Below are 23998 nucleotides of genomic sequence, written 5' to 3' on the forward strand. Positions count from 1 at the left end.
GTATATACACTCTTTTCAATTTCAGGAACATTTATCCTATTTCCACTTTGTTGGACGAATAATGGGAATGGCTGTGTTTCATGGACATTATATTGATGGTGGTTTCACTTTGCCTTTTTATAAGCAATTGCTTGGGAAGTCGATTACTTTGGATGACATGGAGTTAGTAGATCCAGATCTTCATAACAGTTTAGTGTGGATACTGTATGTATTGAGTCTTCTGTCTCTTCATTATAGTTAAACTCTTGAACTTTTAAAAAAAAAGTTTCAAAACCGATGTACTTAAAAAAAATTACACAGAAAATATTGAGTGGTTGAGTGATAGGATCTCATATGATTTCCCCCTTTCTGTAGCTTCTTTATATATTTCAAATTCCTTAAACTTAGCAAGTGTTACTACTTTAAAAAGAAAAAAAAAAACTAGTATATTCTATTTTTAAAAGTACTTTATATGATTATTTCCTCAATGTGATGTAAATTCTGTTCCAAACCTGCATGTGTTAGAATAGCAAATTCTTGCTGCCATTGCTTTTAATGAAGTGGCGATTGTTGGAACCATACTTTTAGATAAGAACTAATTGTTGAATTTAAGCTAAGAACTGATTCTGTTTTGCAAGAGGTCGTTATTTTTATGAAGATACACTGGAAATGTTTATTTTTTATAAAGTATACAGTGGCTTTCTCAACTAGGGATACACAGGCACTTGGCCCCTTGGAGTACAGTACCGAGTAGGGCTCTTCAGAATGCCAAATATAACTGAAATTGTCCTATATTGGTGGTTCTAGCAAGTCCCAGCTTTGACCAGGGCTCTTTCTCATCACTCAGGAAGTTAAATGTTTCCTGTGTTTATGAAGGTTAAAGCTCTTTGACTTTTCTGTCCAGAAAGAACTAGGTAGTGTGGTAGTTTAAGAGTTCATACGCTGAATCTGACCTCACATTTGTCATATTATAAAATGATCTTAGTTTTATCTCACCAGTTAATACATCTATAGGGTCTGTATTTTAGGTTTCCCAGTTACCTATCTCTTCCTCTTTCCTTTCCAGTGAGAATGATATTACAGGTGTTTTGGACCATACCTTCTGTGTTGAACATAATGCATATGGTGAAATTATTCAGCATGAACTTAAACCAAATGGCAAAAGTATCCCTGTTAATGAAGAAAATAAAAAAGAATATGTCAGGTAAACACTCCTGTGTTCTCAAGGCTGAATTTTTTTTAAATGTTCTAGGATGTTAGTATGAACAAACTTAAATATTTAGATAGTATTACTTAGTGTTACAAAATCCGCTTCAGCAGAATTTAGTGGCTTATTAAGAACAGCCATTTTATTATTTCTCACAATTCCAAGGGTCAGGAAATTGGGCAAAAGAACAACATGGATGACACACTGCTGTTCCACAAGATGTCAGCTAGGCCTGCAACACCAAGATGGCCTCTTCACTCATAACTAGGATAACTCAAATGGCCGAGGGCTAGCTGGCATGGCTGTCGACTGGGGTCACTGGCTGGGTCCTAGTTCTCATTGTTGGCTGAGTTCCTTGATTCTCCCTCTGTGATATCAAAGGCCATTCCCTCTCTCCATGACCACTCCCTCTCCCCATAGCCACTCTTTCTCCCTGAAAAGTTTGTCCCTTCATTGTAATGAAGGTTAATCATGTTACCCACTGTATTGATAGACTTCTTATGGGGTGGCCAGCTTTCCAAAGCTCAAAAGCAGAAGCTGCTAGATCTTTTTAAGGCCTAAGCCTGGTCCTGGCCAACATGACTTCTGTCTACTTCTGGTTAAACTGAGACAGCCAGCCCAGTTTCATCATGGAAGAGGAGCTGTACAAAGATGTGAATACCAGGAGATGTGGGCAATGGGGCCATGTGTGGTGTAGCTATCACAGGTGGCAATTCAGAAGGGCTTTTGTGCTGTATATTACTAACATTTAGCCTGTTTATAAACAAGCACATTGTGAGTTTAGGGATAAATGTAAATAAATGTTTTTCAGATTTCATAAAGTAAATTTGAGGAATTTTTATGTATTGGGCTAATTTGGCTTATGAGAAATAAAAAGTCTACCAAACAAACTGTGGTAATCAGCTTTGGAAGTTTGAACTTGAACTTTACTGTATGTACACAGAAACTTGCATGCTATACTTTTTTTGTATAGATCATGTTCTCAAATCTTACTAACATTGTTCCTAGTTTAAAAATGAGGTCCACTTGATTGGAGTGAACACTGGCATAGCTTTTCTGGAAAGCGGTTTGATACCAGCAGTACATGCCCTTTAGCAGCTCTGTGTTTAGGACTCTTCTGCAGAAACACACATGTAATTGAAGAAGTACAGGAAAGGATGGTCAATTAAATACTACTTGTAAAAATTACACTACTAAAATCTTTTTAGAGAAGAATGATTATATTATACATTCAACAGAATATTATGTGGATATTTAAAAGAAAGACTGCATAAGCTGTCAAATTTTAAAACTAAATCTTACAAGAATTATGTAGGAACAAAGTCTATGTTTTTTGTTTTGTTTTGTTTTTTGTTTTCTTTTGTTTTTCTTTGAGACAGAGTCTCACTCTGTTGCCCAGGCTGGAGTGCAGTGGCACAATCTTGGCTCACTGCAACCTCTGCCTCCCAGGTTCAAGTGATTCTCCTGCCTCAGCCTCCCGAGTAGCTGGGAGTACAGGTGCGCACCACCACACCCGGCGAATTTTTGTATTATTGGCAGAGATGGGGTTTCACCATATTGACCATGCTGTTCTCAAACTCCTGACCTCATGATCTGCTTGCCTTGGCCTCCCAAACTGTTGGGATTACAGTGTGAGCCACCGTGCCTGGCTGTTTTTTTTTTTTTTTTATAATTATACTGAAGATGTTCAGGAGGCTGCAGTCAAATAAAGTTTTTGCCTAGGATGAGGGAGTGGAGGTGATGGGACTGGAAATAGGGAGGAGAAAGAGGGTAAAAGAATGGACTTTCATATTTTACTGTCTCCATAGTTAATGTTTGTTTTTTTGTTACATGCATAAAAAGTATGTATTACATTTCTACTTTAAAAAATGAAAGAACAGGCTGGGTGTGGTGGCTCATGCCTGTAATCCCAGCATTTTGGGAGGCCAGAGTGGGTGGATCACCTGAGGTCAAGAGTTTGAGACCAGCCTAGCTAACATGGTGAAACCTTGTCTCTACTAAAAATACAAAAATTAGCCAAGTGTGTTGGCAGGCACCTGTAATCCTAGCTGCTTTGAAGGCTGAGGCAGGAGAACCACTTGAACCTGGGAGGTGGAGGTTGCAGTGAGCTGAGATCACACCACTGCACTCCAGCCTGGGCGACAGAGCGAAACTCTATCTAATATAAATTTAAAATAATAAAAAAAGAAAGAACAAATGAGAATTTCCTAAGTCTTAGCAGTATCTCCTTTTCAAGACCTCGTGTGTCCTACTCAGTCCCTGGATCCCACTCTCCAGGGTTCAGTCGTGTTTACAGCACACGGTACTAATCTCTTGCCAGCTACAGTTTTGAGATTAAAAATTACAAAGAAAAATTTTTACAGTTGTACAGTTTTTCTGTCCCCTTAGCCCAGCAAACAAAAATATGGTCCTCCAAAGGATGTATTGTTAAGTAACTTCTCTCTTGAAGTGGAGAACCATTTCTCCAGATTTGGAAATGTTAACAAATTTGACAGATGAGTAAGTTCTGTGATGTGTGAGATGGAGAGGTCTTCTTGGGTAGGTAGATAAATAAAAGCAATTCACTTATAAATCATACAGTCACACAGTAGATGTAGTTTAGTGCATTTTTTATTGGTAAAATTACATCTTCCAGAATTTTTATATCCTCTAGAGAACAATGATTATTTAATCAAAAAGCACTTGCTATTGGCTTTTACTGTTTCTTCTCATTTTTGGTTTGAGGATTATCTACCTCCTCTTCTCCCACAGACCTCCCTCAAATAGAAACAAAACACCCAACACATTCAAATTACATTTACAAGTAAAATCAGAAAAAATAGTCATTTTTGAGTGAAAGAGCTCTTTATTCTAGTTATTGGCATGTATGCTGTAAGTTTAGAAAGAAATTTCATCAAGACTCAAGTAGACGTCCTGTTTCCTGGGAGCTTCTCTGATTCGAAGGGTTGCTGTGCTGATGCTGCTGCTGTTAGTAGAAGTTTACCACTTTTCATCAACACTGAACTGTGTCACACCTCAGGGATCATTTATCCCCATTAGTCTGAGATTTATTTTTAGACTTTAGGCTAAATTATTAATGTTAGATGCTTGTAAAATGCAATGTTGCTAAAGTAGAGATTTATAATAATTACCAGATCTGAAAATATATGTGATTATACCCAATCCTGCCTAATGTTTACAGGCTCTATGTGAACTGGAGATTTTTACGAGGCATTGAGGCTCAATTCCTGGCTCTGCAGAAAGGATTTAATGAAGTAATTCCACAACATTTGCTGAAGACATTTGATGAGAAGGAGTTAGAGGTTAGTGCATTAGTATTATAACATCACTAGTATAACAAGAAAGGATTGGGAATTATTTTGTTACTTAATTTTATAGGAAAGTCATATTTCTGGTACTTTCTAAGTTTCATGGTTCTATGCTTGAGAATTCTTATTCACAGGAAAAGTCTTTCATGCTTTTGAAGGCCTTTCATCCTTTGGAATTTCTGTGAGTGAACAATCTCTCTCTCTCTCTCTCTCTCTCTTATTTTTTCTGAGACAGGGTCTCACTCCGTCACCCAGGCTGGGGTGCAGTGGTGCAGTCATGGCTCACTGCAGCCTTGGCCTCGTGGACTCAAATGATCCTTCCACCTCAGCCCCCCAAGTAGCTGGGACTACAAGCATGCACCAGCATGCCTGGCTAATTTTCTTGTTTTTTTTTTTTTTGGTAGAGACAAAGTTTTGCCATGTTTCCCAGGCTGATCTCAAACTCCTGAGCTCAAGTGATCTGCCTGCCTTGGCCTCCCAAAGTGCTAGGATTATAGGCTTGAGCCACCATGCCCGGCTGTGAGCAATCTCTCTTATATTGTGAACATTTAAAATTTATTTTTCTATCCTGTACTTTCTTATTTTAAACAGATTTCATGACTTATATGTACATTCTTCCAATATATATTTATTCCTTAACTTAGTAGTTACTGATTTAGTTAAGTAAAACCTCATTAATCTACCATATTGAAATGAATTTGGGTAAGAGCCTACTCTCAGTTGGTTTTACACTAAGCTTGCAAGAAAGCATTTGATAGACAAGATCATTGAGAAAATAACTAAAACACCTAGGAGAAATTGTATCTTTTTTTTTTTTTTTTCTTTTGAGACAGAATCGCCCAGGCTGGAGAGCAGTGGCATGATCTAGGCTCACTGCAACCTCCACCTCCTGGGTTCAAGTGATTCTCCTGCCTCAGCCTCCCAAGTAGCTGGGACTACAGGCACCCGCAACCACGCCCGGCTGATTTTTATATTAGTAGAAACAGGGTTTCACCACATTGGCCAGGCTGGTCTGGGACTCCTGACCTCAAATGATCCACCCACTCTGGCCTTCCAAAGTGCTCAGATTACAGGTGTAAGCCACCATACCTGGCCTCTAAATGTCTTTAGATTAACAGCCATACAAAACAGTTAATAGTTTTTTGTTTCCTTTTAAAGCTGTCCCTTAAACACCTCAGGTCTGGTTTTGTAATTAAGACCTTTGACAAATACATCTGAATTTCCTACTGAACTACTAAGAAACATGAGGTTTAATTCTATTCAGGCTCCCACATGTATTTAGTAGTTAGGGATAACACAAATATTTGAAGTCTACTAATAATTTGAAACATGATTTTATTCACTGCCTTCAATGTCCTTTCTAACTAAATCTGTTAATAGACCTGTTAGCAAACAAATCTAAAAAGGTTGGTCTTACTTAATACTCTCCCCATTCCTTTTGTGATTGAATTGTTCATAGTAAAATAGCCAGAAGGAAGTAGTTGGAGGAGAACGCAGCAGGAATGCCGATAAGGTTGCAATATAATGCATTTTCATCTCTTTACACAATAAACGAGGATTTGGCCTTCTAACTGCCATTCCTCTGAGGAAAAGAATTTAGGAGGAGTCTTTTATGTCATTAAACACACCCATAATCCTTTTCGGATAACCTCCTCCCTGTTCAGTGTGGTGTTAACTCAGTGAACCCTGTAGAAGCTTTGTTGGAGATTTTATTTCAGAACCCTATGGAAGCCTTACTGGAGACTTTATTTGGTAGGGTTAGGGTTTTGAATATAGTTTCTACTGCTAATGAGTCATTATACTTTTTCTTTTTCTTTTTTTTTTTTTTTTTTTTTTGTGGAGACAGAATCTCACTCTGTCGCCCAGGCTGGAGTGCAGTGGTGCAATCTCTGCTTACCGCAACCTCCGCCTCCCGGGTTCAAGCGATTCTCCTGCCTCAGTCTCCCGAGTAACTGGAACTTCAGGTGTGCACGACCATGCCTGGCTAATTTTTGTAGTTTTAGTAGAGAGGGGGTTTCACCATGTTGCCCAGGCCGGTCTCAAACTCCTGAGCTCAGGCAGTCCACCTGCCTCTGCCTCCCAAAGTGTTAGGATTACAGGCATGAGCCATCGCACCGGGCCTGAATCATTAAACTTTGTATTTTTATTTTTGAGATAGAGTCTCACTCTGTTGCCCAGGCTGGAGTGCAGTAGCATGATCCTAGCTCACGGTTAACTCCTATGCTGAAGTGATCCTCCCACCTCAGCCTCCCTGGTAACTGGGACTACAGGTGTGCACCACCACACCTGGCTAACAGTTTTTTGGGGTTTTTGTTTTTTTTTTTTTTTTTTTTTGGAGAGACAGTCTTACTTTGTCCCCCAGGCTGACAGGATCTCGGCTCCCTACAACCTCCACTTCCCAGGTTCAAGTATTCTCATGCCTTGGGATTACAGGTGCTCACCACCACGCCCGGCTACCTTTTTGTATTTTTAGTAGATACAGGGTTTCACCATGTTGGCCAGGCTGGTCTTGAACTCCTGACCTCAAGTGATCTGCATGCCTTGTCCCCCCAAAGTGCTGGGCTTACAGGCGTGAGCCACCACACCCTACCCGTTTTTAAAGACGATATGTATAACATTTATTTTAGCGGTGTATACATTAATCTTGGGTTTAATTAATTCTATAAAATCTAGGATTTGCAAGTTATGTTTTATAGTACACATGGAATTCGCTATTATAAACATGTTAGATTAGTATGGTGAGTTAGTCTTGGACCCTAGGGAGATGTATTAGTAATATCAAAATGATTTGGATATAGTTCATCTGTGTGACCCTCCCATCAGGATGTGTTTAGCAGAGGTCTGTATCAATGTGCTCATGTATTTTGTGCTTTAATATCAGTTTAAGATTATTAAGCAAGGCCGGGCGCGGTGGCTCAAGCCTGTAATCCCAGCACTTTGGGAGGCCGAGACGGGCGGATCACGAGGTCAGGAGATCGAGACCATCCTGGTTAACACGGTGAAACCCCGTCTCTACTAAAAAATACAAAAAATTAGCCGGGCGCGGTGGTGGGCGCCTGTAGTCCCAGCTACTCAGGAGGCTGAGGCAGGAGAATGGCGTGAACCCGGGAGGCGGAGCTTGCAGTGAGCTGAGATCCGGCCACTGCACTCCAGCCCGGGCGACAGAGCGAGACTCTGTCTCAAAAAAAAAAAAAAAAAAAAAAAACAAGATTATTAAGCAAATGTAGACCAGGCGTGGTGGCTCACACCTGTAATCCTAACACTTTGGGAGGCTGAGGCAGGTGGATCACTTGAGGCCAGGAGTTGGAGACCAGCCTGGCCAACATGGCAGAATCCTGTCTCTACTGAAAAATACAAAAATTAGCTGGGCATTGTGGCGCATGCCTGTAATCCCAGCTACTCAGGAGGTTGAGGCAGGAGAATCACTTGAACCCAGGAGGCAGAGGTTGCAGTGAGCCTAGATCATGCCATTGCACACCAGCCTAGGAGACAGAGCGAAACTCTGTCTTTAAAAAAAAAAAAAAAAATTAAGCAAATTGTATGAATCACTTATTCAACACCCATTTCTAAAGTTTCTGTGCATTATCGGTTCCTTCCACAGGATGTAGTGAAATGGATGTTACTGCCATATTACAGCAGAGGACATTGATTGAATTGCTCTCAATCAACAAAGCTAATAGATATTGAAACTAGTAGATGATACAGGTCCAAATAAGGCACATATCAACTGTATTTACTCTTTGGATCTCAATTGCTGTCCATTTTCTTAAAGTTTTATAATTTTATTATGAACTTATAAAACAGTCACAATTTTTTACCTGGTCAAGTCTATCACAGCTGTGGTTCTCAGACCCTGGGGAGGGAGTTTCAATGAGTAGATACCTCTGGAACTTTTAAAAATATAGATCCCAACTGTCACCCCAGATGCACAGAATTAAAATCTCTGAGCCTAGAACCTGGTATGTCAATTTGAAAAGCTTTTCAGATGATTCTGATGTGCAACTTCGATTAGGAACCACCAAATGAGAGCCAGCAGTACAAATCTGAAGTTCTCTTTTGAGGAATTTTTGACCTGGCTATGGTTTCCACAGGTTCATTACTGTGTACTATTTTCACAGCTTATTATTTGTGGACTTGGAAAGATAGATGTTAGTGACTGGAAGGTAAACACCCGGTTAAAACACTGTACACCAGACAGCAACATTGTCAAATGGTTCTGGAAAGCTGTGGAGTTTTTTGATGAAGAGCGACGAGCACGATTGCTTCAGTTTGTGACAGGGTCCTCTCGAGTGCCTCTGCAGGGCTTCAAAGCATTGCAAGGTAACAGCCTGAGGGGCAGGCAAGCTGGGCGGCAGGTGGACCAGGGGTGGAGGCCAGGTCTGTCAGTATGGGGTCTGTGTAGATATTTTATAAACCGTGTGCTTAGAGATTCTCTTTTCACTTCTTACCTGTGACTCTCACATTGTGATACCTTCTCCTTCCTTTCTCTTGTTCCCCTCCCAAGAGCCTTTTGTGTGGGCTTCTCTGATTGTAGTGAGTGCCGCATGCTAGAGACCGTACGTAGTGATGCTCTGCCTTTTGTTTTCTGGTCACCTTACTTTTAATTCTGTTGCACATTCCTGTAAGGGAAGTCATTCACTTTCATGTTCACATCTCGACCTGGTGAAAATGTTTACCTGCCTGGGATGCCTCTCCCCTTACTTTTCAGTTCTTTATTAGACAGAAGCAGCATGGGTCATGGAAACCATCTGTTCGGTCAGAACATTTTAATTACTGCATGGCATCAGACCATTTGTTTACAACCATATTCCTTTTTAAAGAATGGTTTTCCGTGGAATCAGCTGGTTAATTTTGGGATGAGCTTGTAATATTGCTAATGATTGTGGCGCTTCACTGGGTGGCAGTTGCTTCCTTTACCTCTTAAGCACTTCATTGTCAAAGCTGCTGGTGATGACTAAGGACATACAGAGCGAGACTGGTACATAATTCGGCAGTGCTGCCCACAGCGCATGCTCTGAAATCCCTGGGGCGAACCTGCTTTCAGCTGTGCAGCCCTTCTCTGTAAGGAGAGCTCCTCAGCATCACACTGCCCAGATGCATAAAGTGAGGTTGTATTTCTGCTACGTGTATTTATATGGGGTGTCTGTGCGAACTGAAATGGATTCTATAGACGGCTCTTTTGCGCTCAGCCCAGTTTGAGTCATGAAATCTAAATTCGCATTAGGTCATCTTTTTGAATGTGTGCCTATGTATTTTACCTTGGATTTTCCTGATTACTTTTCTTCTCATGCTTTTGGGATATTGATTTTCTCTAAAATATAGAAATTGGGAAAGAGATTTCAATCTCGAGTTTTTTCTCAAATGGAAATACAAAGGTATTATGGAATCTAAGCCTTATCCAAGGTTAATTCTGGCTCTCAAAACCCAGATGCTTTTCCTGCTGCCCTTTGGTAGTACGTGCGGATTCATTAGCATTCCTCTATCCCCAGATCCTGTGGTTTACGTGCCAGTTTTATTCTAAGATTGTGGCGACGAATGCACGCACCTGCAGTGATTTCACCCACATTTCCTTCATTTGCAGGTGCTGCAGGCCCGAGACTCTTTACCATACACCAGATTGATGCCTGCACAGACAACCTGCCGAAAGCCCACACTTGGTAAGGTATTTTTGTAGCTTTATTCCCCATTCCATGTACATAGGTGTTAGTTCCGAACAGATTGGACTTTTTCTTTATTGTACTTACTAGTGTTGAATGAGCCCTTAAAGGGAATGATAAGCAGCTTAAGCGATTTAAAGTTAAGATTATTCGAAAACTGGTAGGAAAACTCAAAAGTGGTCACCTCTGTTTTAGAGAAATACCTTTTAGTTTTCTGTGTGACAGAGTGTTGTGGCTATATTGGTATACACTTGCTGGGCCAGTTTACTTATTATGAATGAACTGTGTAAAATTTGATTTGCTTATTCACAGCTTCAATCGAATAGACATTCCGCCCTATGAAAGCTATGAAAAGCTATATGAAAAGCTGCTAACAGCCATTGAAGAAACATGTGGATTTGCTGTGGAATGACGAGCTTCAAGGATTTGCCCAGGACTCTATTTATACAACCCTGACTGACAGTCTCCTTTCAGCAGAGTTTCAAAGAATGCTGAAATACAGGAAAACAACCCCCCCCCTTTTTTTTTTTTTTTTTTTTTTTTACATTTTAGGACACTGTGAGGGGAAAGGACAATTTTGAAATTCCTTTTCAAGGAAAAAAAGGTCTTTATGCTTTGCCATGAGGCCACATTCAGCTGCTATTTAAACTTAATATCTTGAACCTAAAGAATGCTGACTTTTCCTACATTTCCAGAGTTAGGCAGTATTCTACACTTAAAGACTACTACTATTTTTATAAAAGGTAATCTATTCAAATTGCTTCACAGATTTTAAGTCTCTCAAACATCAAGACAACTTCAGCAGTCGGTACAAGTCACATTTCATTTTGATTGAATACATAATTTTGAACAGCTCCTGTACTTGCTCTTTGTAAAAAATAAAAATAAAAAATTATTTTGAACTATTCTACCTTTGTAAACAGTTGGCTAAAAGAATCATCTTTAAGAAATTAAGCCATTTACATGTTTGTGTTTTTCTATGGCAGAGCATTATATTTTGCATTATATGTTTCAGCTTAGTCTAAGTGGGTCTTTTTTACATTTTTCAAGAACGAATTTCCTGGAATACAGCTATATAATTTTGGTTGTCAAATTCCTAATGCAAACGTTTAGTCTAAACTTAGTCATTTATTTGCGACAATAAGATGTGTTCAGGGGCTCCCTGTTTTTAAGAGACTCTTTAAAAACAAACAAACAAAAAAAACTAATGTTTTTATCTTGAATCAATGAGATTAGTATTTTGGATTTACTTTTAATCTTAAAATACTGCATTTTTATAGCTTCTCACAGCATGTGGATGGGATGGGATTTTCATTATTTTGCTGGGTCAGCTTATCTTTAATATATGTACTATTCCTATAAACCAAAGTCTCTGACAAGTGCACCTAATTTATATTGTATTTTGACTACAGTATAAGTTTCCATTAACAAAACTATCCTAAAGTGTTAACTGCTCATAATTTTAATTGGGTAAAATTATGAAAAAGGAAGAATTTTGCTTAAAGATTATTAATAAGCTTAGAAAATCCTGCTTTTACCTAACAGAATGAAGTGGGGTTGAGGGGCAGTAGTATGAACAGTGATTCTAACTCGATGGCATAAATTACTTTGAAACTAAAGAGTTCATTTTGGAAGGGAATCCCACTTCCCTTCGTGTTGAAGATTTGCATTTGATTTTGAAACGTCCAGATTTAGCTTTCAAGGTGTGTGGCATGTTGTATGATCCAGAAGCAATGAAAACTCTGGGGTGAGGGATTGAAAAAATCTGAAATCGCAATTGGATTTTTAAATTCAATCATCAGAAATATGCACTATTCAAGGGTTTTTTTTACATTGATGTGAAATAAGCAAATTTTCATGAGATAATTAAGCTGCAGAATTTAAAGTTATGAAGTAAATAGGTCCTCTGTTCTGTTTCATGTGATGGAGTGGGTTTCAGTCTGTGTTCTTGGCGCCAAAGAGTTCCTCAGAGGTGCTTCAGGAGTAATGGTTTAAGAGAAGAGGGGCAAAGAGAGGGAGCGAGGGGGAAGGCCTAGTTGGTATTTAGCAGGGGCCTCAGGCTTCATATCCCCACCCCCTTTACCCAGAACAGTCTGTTTTTCTCTTATGTATATTGGAATTTCAAGTAAGCTTTCATGGGGTGCAGCGGGGCGGGGAGGAATGGATGGGATAAAAGAAGTGGAGATTTTGCTGCTCTAAAAAAGTTGAGAACTACTTGTGTAGTTTTTAAGTACTTCAGTGTATTTCATTTGGCCACATTCAACTGCTACAAGTAAGCTAGTCATAGTTGTAACTGTGCAGTGGTAATATGCTTATGTCTGCCTTTTTCCTCTCAAACAATTTGTTTTTTTACATTGCATTCTGAGTACCGAAGAGCATCTTGAAATGTATGGAAGGTGGTTTCTATGCTATTTGATAATCAGTAATGTTCAGCTGTCATGGTAGTACCCTATTGGTTGCAGGCCCATCTCTTTTATATTAAAGCACTAGTGCAGTTTATAATTGTGCCTACTTTTAAAATCTTTCAGTAAAAAATAAGTACATAATGAATATATAAATCATAACTGACAGGGATGCAGTAATAATGAAATGCTACTATCACTTATTTTAATATACAATATAAAGCAGGCAAATACCATTGTTTTTTGAGTGCCTTTTTAACTTTATGCTAATGACTTAATAGAGCTTTAAAAGAAAGAAATTGGCAGGGCACCATGGCTCACGCCTGTAATCCCAGCACTTTGGGAGGCCAAGGCAGGCGGATCACCTGAGGTTGGGAGTTCAAGAGCAGCCTGGCCAAGATGGTGAAACCCCATCTCTACTGAAAATACAAAATTAGCCAGGCGTGGTGGCGCACTCCTGTAATCTCAGCTACTTGGGAGGCTGAGGCAGGAGAATTGCTTGAATCTGGGAGGCAGAGACTGCAGTGAGCCAAGATCACACCACTGCACTCCAGCCTGGGCGACAAGAGTGAGACTCCATCCCCCCTACTCCCCCCAAAAATAAATAAATTACTCTCTGTAAGAGTCTATGCTATCACCATCATCTATATAAACACGATTTAGATTTCCATTTCAAAGTTACATTACCCGATTACTTCCAAATAGGTGCTAAGCAGAAACCCCCAATGTGTTACTGAACCATGGGCTCGCACCTCATGTTTAATGTGAATCTTTATTTCCGTGTCCCTCTTAACTGGTTTCTTCTTGTCTTCCCCCTGGCTGTATTGTTATTTCAGATATGTGATACCTGTTTTCATACTCTTGCCTTTCCATCATGAATGCTTAGTTATGAACAGAGATTCCTTCGTAGAGCTCACAGGCAGTACAGAGGTGAGTCTTGTCTCAGAGGGCCTTGTATCTTGGTGTACTTTTTAAATAGTGCTGTGTATAGTGTACATTTTGTTTTGCACATAGTTTGTTGCCCCGAATGGGTTTTTTACCAAGCCTTTTTTTCTTTCATGTATTTACAGTCCGGAGCACAAGATGCTCTTCTTTCAAATACAGTGTAATTCGCTTTACAACACTAATCTGGGCTTTGAACTTCCAGTGCATAGGACTGATTGCATTGTTGGGAGTTAGAGGCTGTTCCAGCCATCCTTAGTTTGGTAGAGCAGCGCCTTCTGCTTGTTTTCTAAGCGTACAGTCAACGGGTGCCATTTGTGGTATTTAACATGTTAGGATGATTGTTCCAAATGCTGAGTTGTTTTATTTCTAGATGTAATTAGTTCACTTTATGTAATATTCTTCTCTCAAACTGACTTTAAAAACAAAGTTTTATCATTTTCATTGTATTTGTATTTATTACAGAGTGTTTTAGCTTTGATATTCTTTGTATTTTCACTCATTTGTTACATGAGCTTTATCAATAACATCTGTATAAATGGTTTTTAAAAATTAACTATGTATGTGCCCATGCCGAAGTCGAGCAATAAAATCAATGCTGTTTGCACTGTCACAGCATCAACGTTTTTAAAGAATATTGGGTTTGTAATTGTTTTGAAAACATTTATGATTGGCTCTATGGAGGGTGACAACATGAGTCACAAAATGAAAAGTTCAAGAACACATGCCATCCTGAGTTTGTGCCTCTGTCATGTTGCAGAGCTCAGGCCTCCTTTCTGTCTCCCGGCAGAGCGGAGGAGGCGCCCATTTTCTCCGGCCGTGGTGACTGCCCGGTTGGCAGTACCTATTGGGGTCTGCACGTAGGTGGATTTCTGAGGGGGTCAGGGGTTAGTGGGGAAGAGCATCTTGGTCCTGTCACCAGTCTGCATCCATCTTTGCTGTAATACATCTCTGCTCCGGAGGGCAGGCCTGTGATAGGGACTCACATTTGCCAGCTCTACCTTGGTATGTCGAGCAGTAAAATTCTCAAAATGAAAAGGAGAAATCAATTGTATTTTTTCTAGAAGCCGTGGATTTTATTTTTTTATTTTTTTTTTTATTTTTTTTTTTTTTTTTTTTTTTTTTTTTTTTTGAGACGGAGTCTCGCTCTGTCGCCCAGGCTGGAGTGCAGTGGCGCGATCTCGGCTCACTGCAAGCTCCGCCTCCCGGGTTCACGCCATTCTCCTGCCTCAGCCTCCCGAGTAGCTGGGACTACAGGCGCCCACAACCGCGCCCAGCTAATTTTTTGTATTTTTAGTAGAGACGGGGTTTCATCGTGGTCTCGATCTCCTGACCTTGTGATCCGCCTGCCTCGGCCTCCCAAAGTGCTGGGATTACAGGCGTGAGCCACCGCGCCCGGCCGAAGCCGTGGATTTTAATAATGATAGTGGACTAAAGTCCAGCTAACTCCATGGATAGAAAAGGAATGAATATGGTCTGTGTAAGTCTACACAGCATAGGGTACAACAGAAGGGAAAACCTGGGCAACATGTAAGTAGTAGCAGTGTATTAAAGTTCAAAGGGTGAGCATGCTTTTGTTTATATACTTTTATATTCTTTTGAATATTTTTATTTTGCTTTGTCCCTCATTGCTGTGTTTACTGGTTTTATCTAAAATTTGTAAAGTTTTACTATATTGAAGATTTTTGGCTGGGCACAGTGGCTCACACCCATAATCCCAGCACTCTGGGAGGCCGAGGTGGGCAGATCACGAGGTCAGGAGTTCGAGACTAGCCTGGCCAACATGGTGAAACCCCGCCTCTTTACTAAAAACACAAAGATTAGCCAGGTGTGGTAGCAGACGCCTGTAATCCCAGCTACTCAGGAGGCTGAGGCAGGAGAATTGCTTGAACCTAGGAGGCAGAGGTTGCAGTGAGCTGAAATTGCACCACTGCACGCCAGCCTGGACAACAGAGCAAGACTCCGTCTCAGAAAAAAAAAAAATTCAGGCCGGGTGCTGTGGCTTGCACTTGTAATCCCAGCACTTTGGGAAGCCAAAGCAGGTGAATCTCTTGAGCCTAGCTTGAGACCAGTCTGGGCAACATGGCGAAACCCCATCTCTACAAACAATACAAAAACCGGCTGGGCATAGGGGCACATGCCTGATAGTCCCAGCTGCTGGAGGTGGGGCTGAGATGGGGGGATCGTTTGAGCCCTGGAGGCCAAGGCTGCAGTGAGCCGTGATTGAGCCACTGTACTCCAACCTGGGCAACAGACTTGAGACCCTGACTCAAAAACAACTTATTTATTTTCGTATTATAATAGTCTACAAATTATCCAAAAGTTTGATTTGACTAATGATCAGAAGTTTAACCTGAAAAGTTTGTCCCTTCATTGTAATGAAGGTTAACCATGTTACCCACTATTGATTTGTACTTCATATACCAAATGCTTACAATACATGTATATACAATAGGATATATGCAACAGAACAAGAGCCTAGTTACAGGTTAGAGGAGGTAATTACACAGGAAAAGTGTTACTTTACATTCCTATGTTAACATTCGTAGCAAACTAGACAGACCAGATTTTAAATTTTACTTAAAAGGTATCTGCCCTAAATGTGACTTGTCTGCTGCTCATTCAACAAATATTTACTGTGCTCCTACTATGTGCCAGGCTCTGTACTAGCTGATAGTCATATAGCTTTGCATGAACTTCCAAAGTAATGCTAGCCTATGTCTCACTGTAGGCTAAGTTCAGACTTAAGCGTTCAAAACTCAATTTATGTACAGCAAAGCAGTCAGTCATGACGGGAGCACATGAATCAATACCCCACCTCAGCAAGGCCCTGAATCCCAGACTTGGCTATTTGTTTGTGGTCTCACTGTGTTGCCCAGGCTGGAGTGCAGTAGCTATTTCACTGGCACAGTCATGGTGCACTGTAGCCTCAAACTACTGGTCTCCCAAGTAGCTGGGACTACAGGTGGGTACCACCATGCCATGGTGCAGTCTATGGGATGGGCGGGGGAACCTAAGATGTTTCTCCTGCCCACTTAAGTATTCTTAATGCTTTTTTTTTTTTTTTTTTGTAAGAGTCTTGCTCCGTTGCCCAGGCTGGAGTGCAGTGGTACAATAGCTCACTGCAACCTCCACCTCCAGGTTCAAGCAATTCTCGTGCCTCAGCCTCCCAAGTAGCTGGGATTACAGGGTGTGCACCACCATGCCCAGGTAATTTTTGTATTTTTAGTAGAGATGGGGTTTCACTATGTTGGCCAGGCTGGGCTTTTCATTAACTGTAAATACTGTCTGGTTAGTCCCTTATGATAGATGAGGCATTTAGTTCTAATATGAAGCACCTCACTCTGTAACATCCCCCACAGGACTTTCCAAATGCACGATTGTGATGAGCCTTTCCTGGGCTGCTCCAGGCTGACTGGCTTGATGCACATGATCCACAGCACTTGAATCGCACCGTCCTCTGCTTGTTAAGCTAGTCTGGTGAAGTGATCTTTATTTGCTTTTCATTTTTCAAAAATATGTTGTCTCCTATTTTCTGACCTTTGCTGACCAATTCTCTCATAAATTTTTTTTTTTTTTTTTTTTTTTTTTTTTGGTTATTCCTAGTTACTTTTTAGCTTGGTAAAGAGCACCAGTTCCCACCAGTCACCAGAACTAGCAACTTAATCTTCCTAAAATATTTTACATTTAAAAAAAAAGTATAATAAAAGCATTGTTAGGCTTGTGCTAACAGATCTAATGGTATTACATAATCTACCGCTCAGAGTCACACCTGCTATGCTTCTGGATCTTTTCTGAGTGCTATGCTTCTAGATCTTTTCTGTATTGTATTTACATTATATTGCATCATATGTATAATACCCGTTCACACCGTGGTTTTTTCTATAAAACTGCATATTTTGTAGTCTAAAATTTTTTTACTCAATATTTTATGGCTATCTAGATCTACTTTATCCTCTAACACTTTTTAGAACTTATGTTCCAGCTCTTGCATATCTAGCCTTATTGTGGGGAAAAGAGAGATCAACTGTTACTGTGTCTATGTAGAAAGTAGAAGACATGAGACTCCATTTTGTTCTATACTAAGAAAAATTCTTCTGCCTTGAGATGCTGTTAATCTGTAACCATAGCCCCAACGCTGTGCTTGCAGAGACATGTGCTGTGTTGACTCAAGGTTTAATAGACTTAGGGCTGTGCAAGATGTGCTTTGTTAAAAAAAAAAAAAAAAGTGCTTGAAGGCAGTATGCTTGGTAGAAGTCATCACCATTCTCTAATCTCGAGTACCCAGGGACACAATGCACTGCGGAAGGCAGCAGGGACCTCTGCCTAGGAAAGCCAGGTATTGTCCAAGGTTTCTCCCCAGTGATAGCCTGAAATATGGCCTTGTAGGAAGGGAAAGACCTGACCGTCCCCCAGCCTGACACCCGTAAAGGGTCTGTGCTGAGGATTAGTAAAAGGGGAAGGCCTCTTTGCAGTTGAGATAAGAGGAAGGCCTCTGTCTCTTGCTCGTCCCTGGGAATGGAATGTCTCGGTGTAAAACGCGATCGTATGTTCTATTTACTGATAGGAGAAAACTGCCTCATGGCTGGAGGTGAGACATGCTGGCGGCAATACTGCTCCTTAATGCACCGAGATGTTTGTGTAAAGTCAAACATAAATCTGGCCTACGTGCACATTAAGGCACAGCACCTTTCCTTTAACTTATTTATGACAGAGATCTTTGCTCACATTTTCCCACTGACCCTCTCCCCACCATTACCCTATAGTCCTGCCACATCCCCCTCTCCGAGATGGTAGAGATAGTGATCAATAGTGAGGGAACTCAGGGACCAGTGCCAGCGCACGTCCTCCATATGCTGAGTGCTGCTTTGTCTCTGTGTCTTCTTTCTTTTCCCAGTCTCTCGTCCCACCTGACTAGAAAAGCCCACAGGTGCGGAGGGGCAGGCCATCCCTTCACCTTATCTTGGGCATTTCCTGTCCTTTCCATTCACCTGTGCTTGCTGAATTGTCACAACCCATCACAGGTGTCCGCATGTCACTTACCATGCTCCAAACACACCCAGTCCATTAAGCCTTTCCCTGCTGGAAGCTCTCGCCTGCCTGGTGGCCCACCCTTCTGACAGTTTCCATTCCAAGAGCTCAGCACTTAGAACCACAGCAGTTGATCAGATGTCTTTTCTCTCTAGGTCAGGTTTCACTGCTTCATGCCTCCTGGCCTCTCATCATGCATACACTCATCCCCACAGCACTCTCTCTGCCACTCCTGGGCTTCCATCCAAGTCCCCATATCCTCAACTGCTCTGAAGCTTCCTCTAGCTTAAGTGTAGCTTTTCTTCTCCATTGAAAACACCATCCCCAAGTGGTTTTTTTCCCTCATATTCTTCCATACCAGAGATGAGGCTGGTACACTCTTGCCCACTTGAAGCCCATCATGCCTTCTTCCCACCTGCAGTCACTAATGCATCTTTGAATGACAGCCTGGCTTTCCACCCTTTATCTCTCTCACTGCTATCTTCTGCCAACCAACAGAAACCAGAATGCATTTTATTTATTTATTTATTTTATTTTTTTTTTTTTTTTTGAGACGGAGTCCCGCTCTGTCGCCCAGGCTGGAGTGCAGTGGCCGGATCTCAGCTCACTGCAAGCTCCGCCTCCCGGGTCACGCCATTCTCCTGCCTCAGCCTCCTGAGTAGCTGGGACTACAGGCGCCCGGCACCTCGCCCGGCTAGTTTTTTGTATTTTTTAGTGGAGACGGGGTTTCGCCATGTTAGCCCATGTTGGGATGGTCTCGATCTGCTGACCTCGTGATCCGCCTGTCTTGGCCTCCCAAAGTGCTGGGATTACAGGCTTGAGCTACCGCGCCCGGCCTATTTTTTATTTTTTTGAGAAAGAGTTTCACTTTTGTTGCCCAGGCTGGAGTGCAGTGGTGCGATCTCAGCTCACTGCAACTTCCACCTCCCAAGTTCAAGCGATTCTTGTGCCTCAGCCAGGTGCCACCATGCCTAGCTAATTTTTGTACTTTTAGTACAGATGGCGTTTCACCATGCTGGCCAGGCTGGTCTCGAACTCCTGACCTCAAGTGATCCACCTGCCTCAGTCTCCCAAAGTGCTGGGATTATAGGCGTGAGCCACTGCGCCCAACTGCCATAATGCATATTCCCTCATCTTCCAGCCACGTTATGAAAAGTCTACACATACACGGTACTGTCAAGGTTCTCCAAGGCCCACCTCTGATAACCACCCACCTTTCTTCTCTAACGTATGTACTTTTTTGTCAAGTGCTAATTCTTAATTATTTTTATTGACTTAAAGCAACAAACTTCAGGAGCTGGCTGCTCAAACAAGGCTTGTTAATTGCTTTAGCACAAATACGACTAATGAAGATCCCCCCTTTTCAGATGTTAGGTCATAAATTCAAAATAATAAGCTTTTAGAAAACAATTTTTATTTTAAAATTCATAAAAAGTACTGGAAATATAGGTAAAGCATTTGAAAATGATTTTTCTGGCTTATCTGTTTACTGGCTCAATTCTAGCTCTGTCCCGGTAAAGGCCTCCAGAACCTTCACCTATGATCAAGTCTGGCCTCACAGGGAGGGACTTTTACTGTACTGAAAGGAAGCCAGCTGAAGCCGAGATCTGAAGCGCTCAGCTTCCAGTTCCCGGAAGAAAACATCATCATCATTCTGTGTTATCATGTCCTGCAGCTGTTGAATTTCCTTCTCCATCTTAGATCTCAGCTCCCGCTTCACCTTATGTAATGTCTGAAAAAAGAAGGCATGTCATCCTGCTGTTCACAGCATTTATCCAGGCCCTCATCTATTGTTCCCTCTTCATCTTCCAGCTAATCAAACTCCTCCAAAATTTTTAATAATCTAGCAGCAGCTCTTACAGAGACCTAACTAAAGTTAAAATCATAGGATAAAAATGTCTTGGGTCATAGATGGAGTGCCTTATTAGTCTTCTCTCCATTCCCTTTACGTTTGTTTTCTACTTCCTAAACTGTAAATAAATGTAAAATGTAAATAAATGTGTCACCTAATGATGGAGATATGTTCCAAGAAATGCAGCAAGTGTTTTGTTATTGTGCAAAATGTCAGTGTACTTACACAAACCCAGATGGTACTGTCTACTGCACACCGGGGCTATATGGTATAGCCTATTGCTCCAACCACCAATGTACGAGGTCCCTTGCTGAAGGAAACATTGCCATGCAGTGCATGACTTTGCTTCTATCTTGTTAATTATTACCTGGGCCTGAGATTTCTCTCTGGCTTTAAGTTCTTGATGTTCCTGTGATATGGCTTCTGCCAGCAATGAAAACTGTTTATAGAAAGAAAAAAACAAATATTATATTTAATGTTTGTAGTCCAAATGTAACATTTCTTAATGTTCATAGGCTTAAAATAATTTTAATGGAAATAGGACAATATACTGTACTATGGTCAAGTATTATTTGATCTTAAATTTCAATCTTGAAAATGGGGTCCTCTAATCTGTAGAGTGCAAACTTTAGTTAACACAAGGAGGTTTACTGTCAACAGACTAAGCAAATTTTCCACAAGGGCAAGTGGTCAGGACTAAGCACAACAGCGTAATCAAGTGCCAGGAGCCCACCTGGTCCTTATAGTAGTTCTCCATGGAGTCCAGTTCATCCTGGTGGCGTCTCCTTTGTTCATCTCGCTTTTCTTTGGCATAGTTTCTTAGGTCTCGTAATCTTTGCTTTTGAATGTTTAAACCTTCTTCAAACAGTTTCTTAAATATCTGTCATTTAATCGTAAAAATAAAGTCACTGAGGAATATAATCATTTTGGCCAACTAGAGGTATATACTGATTATATTTCACAAAGGTTTTTTTTTTTTTTTTTGAAATACTAGTTTTATTCAGATATTTTGACATACCATAAAATTTACCTCCTTTTCTTTGAGACAGGTTATCGCTCTGTCACCCAGGCTGGAGTGTAGTGGTGCAGTCACAGCTCACTGCAGCCTTGACCTCCCAGGCTCAAGCAATTCTCCCACCTTGGCTGCCTGAGTAGCTGGGACTACAGACATGTGCCACCACACCTGGCTAAATTTTTAATTTTTTGGAGAAATGAGGTCTCACTATGTTGCCCAGGCTGGTCCCAAGCAATCCTTGCACCTTAGCTTCCCAAAGTGCTGGGATTACAGGTGTGAGCCACTGAGCCCAGCCTTACCCTTTTAAAGTAAATAACTCAGTATGCCTTATTATACTTAGTTGTGCAACCATCACCACTACAGAACATTTTTACCACCCCAAAAAGAAACCCTATATTGGTCCCATCCTTAGCCCCTGACAGTCACCAGTCTACTTTCTATCTCCATGGATTTGCATATTCTGGACACTTCCTAAAAATGGAATCATGTAATTTGTGGCCTTTCATATTTGGTTTCTTTCACTCCGCATGTTTTCAAGGTTCATCTATACTGCAGTATATATGAATTCTTCATTCATTTTTATTGCCAAGTAACAGCCTACTGTATGAATAAATGCACACTGTTTATCCATTCATTAACTGATGGGCACTTTGGGTTGTTTCTCCTTTTAGGCTATTACAAGTAAAGCTATGAACATTTGTGTTTTTTGTGTGATTATATAGCTAGGGGTGAAATTGCTGGGTAACCTTCTGAAGAACTGCTAGATTGTTCTCCAAAGCAGCTGCACCATTTTACATTTTACCATTGTAGTTAACTACAATTACTAAAATATTTTACAGATGAAATTTCTTGCTAGCCTGGGATCTCAAAAGGTTAATCATTTCAGCCTGATAAGGATGACATAGCAAATACCTTGTGGAAAACCTCTCACAGTACAGCTGTTTTGACACTATCCCTGATTTTATGTGGAATACAAGGTCATGTTATCACACCTTAAATTCCTGTCTCTCACAACATGTTCCCAAAACCTCTAAAGTAGTTTTACTGGAGACGTACCTGTTATGTGTAAGAGGCAGGGAGGAAGTAAGACTTCACATTAAGATGAGAGACACAGACTGAGAATGGACGGGAATGCACAATGGAGTAAGAAAATGAAGTGCGGCCAAGCAGAACTCAGGGCCAGCACTATAGGACTTCGATTTAGATTTTAGATTCAAATTTGGACAAGACTCACGAACAAAGAAGGTGGTCCTGAAAGGTAACAAAGTTCACCTTCTTAACAGGGCTGGACAGAAAAGCCAGACTTACCATTTCTTCCCGGGTCCTCATTCTCATCATTTTTGCATGCAACTGAACTCTATAATCATCATAATATTTTCGAGCACGAACGATTTGCTGTCGATTTTCTTTTATCTTTGATTGGGTCAACCTTTGCCTACGAATGCAGTCCTTGAAGTCTTGCTAAGAAAGGGAAAGGGGAGGGAAGAGAAGAGTAAGGACAAGAGGAATGCAGACTCCAGCGTTCTCATCTGCCCCACTCCCCATCACGATGTCTTCAGGCAGTATGCCAGGTGTGAGGTGCCAGTGGCCCCAGAAGCCCTTCAGCCTTTGGCAGCTTCATCACCTCAATCTGAAGAGCAGCTCCAACAACCCCCTGCCGCAGCAGAGGGCAGCAGTGATCCTGGGCACTCCTGCGGAACTGAGGGCTCACTTCCCATGCCACCAGGAGGCTGCTAACAAGGCTGGCCCATATGCCAGCTCACAAGGAGTAGGAAAATGGCACATCCAGACTTTCAAGCAGAGCCTGGGCTGCCAGGAGTATTTAATTAGGCAAAAACTAAGGAAATTAGACAATATCTGACAAAGGAGTGAAGATGAAATGGGGTCACCTACAGACTCTTATGTAGGTGTTTCAGATATTAGTGTTTTTCCCCCCCATAGGAAAGTACCATCTGCAGTTCCTGAGATCTTTCTGGAACTGTTTAGTATTATAGTTCTCATGGCTTATCTCTACTCCACACTCAGGCAAAGATTTTCAAATCTCTTCCTTTGGCAGATTGTTTCTGACCTCCATCCTCTCCCTTCATAATTCTCTAAGTACAATTTCTCATCAAAATTGTAACGGAGGCTGATAAATCCCGGAGCTCTCTACTTGGGACCTGAGGATGGGAGATGGCAAACAGCACTAAGTTCAGCCACTTGGCACCTAGACGGATCCATGGAGGTCCACAGACAGAACTGGATTAAAATCTCAGCTGTGTCCCTCGCTTATCAGTGAGACCCAGGGCAAGTTACTTAATACCTCAAAGCTTCAGGGTTTTCATTTCATAGAAAACATCTGTAATATATTACTATAAAGACTAACTGCAACTGTGTACATAAAGTACCTAGCTCTTCCCCTGCCCATTCTGGGTTTGTTTTGTTGTTGAGACAGGGTCTCACTTTGGCACGCAGGCTGGAGTGCAGTGGCAAGATCACAGCTCACTGCAGCCTTGCCCTCCCACGCTTCCCACTTCTGCCTCCCAAGTAGCTGGGACCACAGGCAAATGCCACCATGCCAGGCTCATTTTTTCCATACCCATATATATATTTTTTAAGACAGGGT

At 41.2% G+C, this 23998-nt stretch overlaps 2 protein-coding genes across 3 annotated transcripts in view; one reads left to right on the forward strand and one right to left on the reverse strand.

Moving 5' to 3' along the window:
* SMURF2 (SMAD specific E3 ubiquitin protein ligase 2) overlaps positions 1–14130 on the forward strand; it is a 115859-nt gene extending 101729 nt beyond the window's left edge. For both annotated transcript variants that reach the window (XM_050762418.1, XM_050762419.1), the window contains 6 exons: positions 26–204; positions 1046–1183; positions 4368–4488; positions 8613–8814; positions 10076–10151; positions 10464–14130. In XM_050762418.1, coding sequence (XP_050618375.1) covers positions 26–204; positions 1046–1183; positions 4368–4488; positions 8613–8814; positions 10076–10151; positions 10464–10563 — 816 coding nt within the window. In that variant the 3' untranslated portion in view covers positions 10564–14130. The remainder of the gene's footprint in view (positions 1–25; positions 205–1045; positions 1184–4367; positions 4489–8612; positions 8815–10075; positions 10152–10463) is intronic.
* A 5793-nt stretch (positions 14131–19923) lies between these two features.
* Positions 19924–23998, reverse strand: part of CEP95 (centrosomal protein 95) — a 28456-nt gene continuing 24381 nt past the window's right edge. Inside the window, exons 15-18 of the mRNA XM_050762379.1 lie at positions 22702–22854; positions 21112–21258; positions 20746–20817; positions 19924–20258 (exon numbers count right to left, since the gene is read on the reverse strand). Of these exons, the coding sequence (XP_050618336.1) occupies positions 20082–20258; positions 20746–20817; positions 21112–21258; positions 22702–22854 (549 nt within the window). The 3' untranslated portion in view covers positions 19924–20081. The remainder of the gene's footprint in view (positions 20259–20745; positions 20818–21111; positions 21259–22701; positions 22855–23998) is intronic.

This window comes from Macaca thibetana, chromosome 16 (genome assembly GCF_024542745.1).
Source record: "Macaca thibetana thibetana isolate TM-01 chromosome 16, ASM2454274v1, whole genome shotgun sequence".
NCBI classification, from domain to species: Eukaryota; Metazoa; Chordata; class Mammalia; order Primates; family Cercopithecidae; genus Macaca; species Macaca thibetana.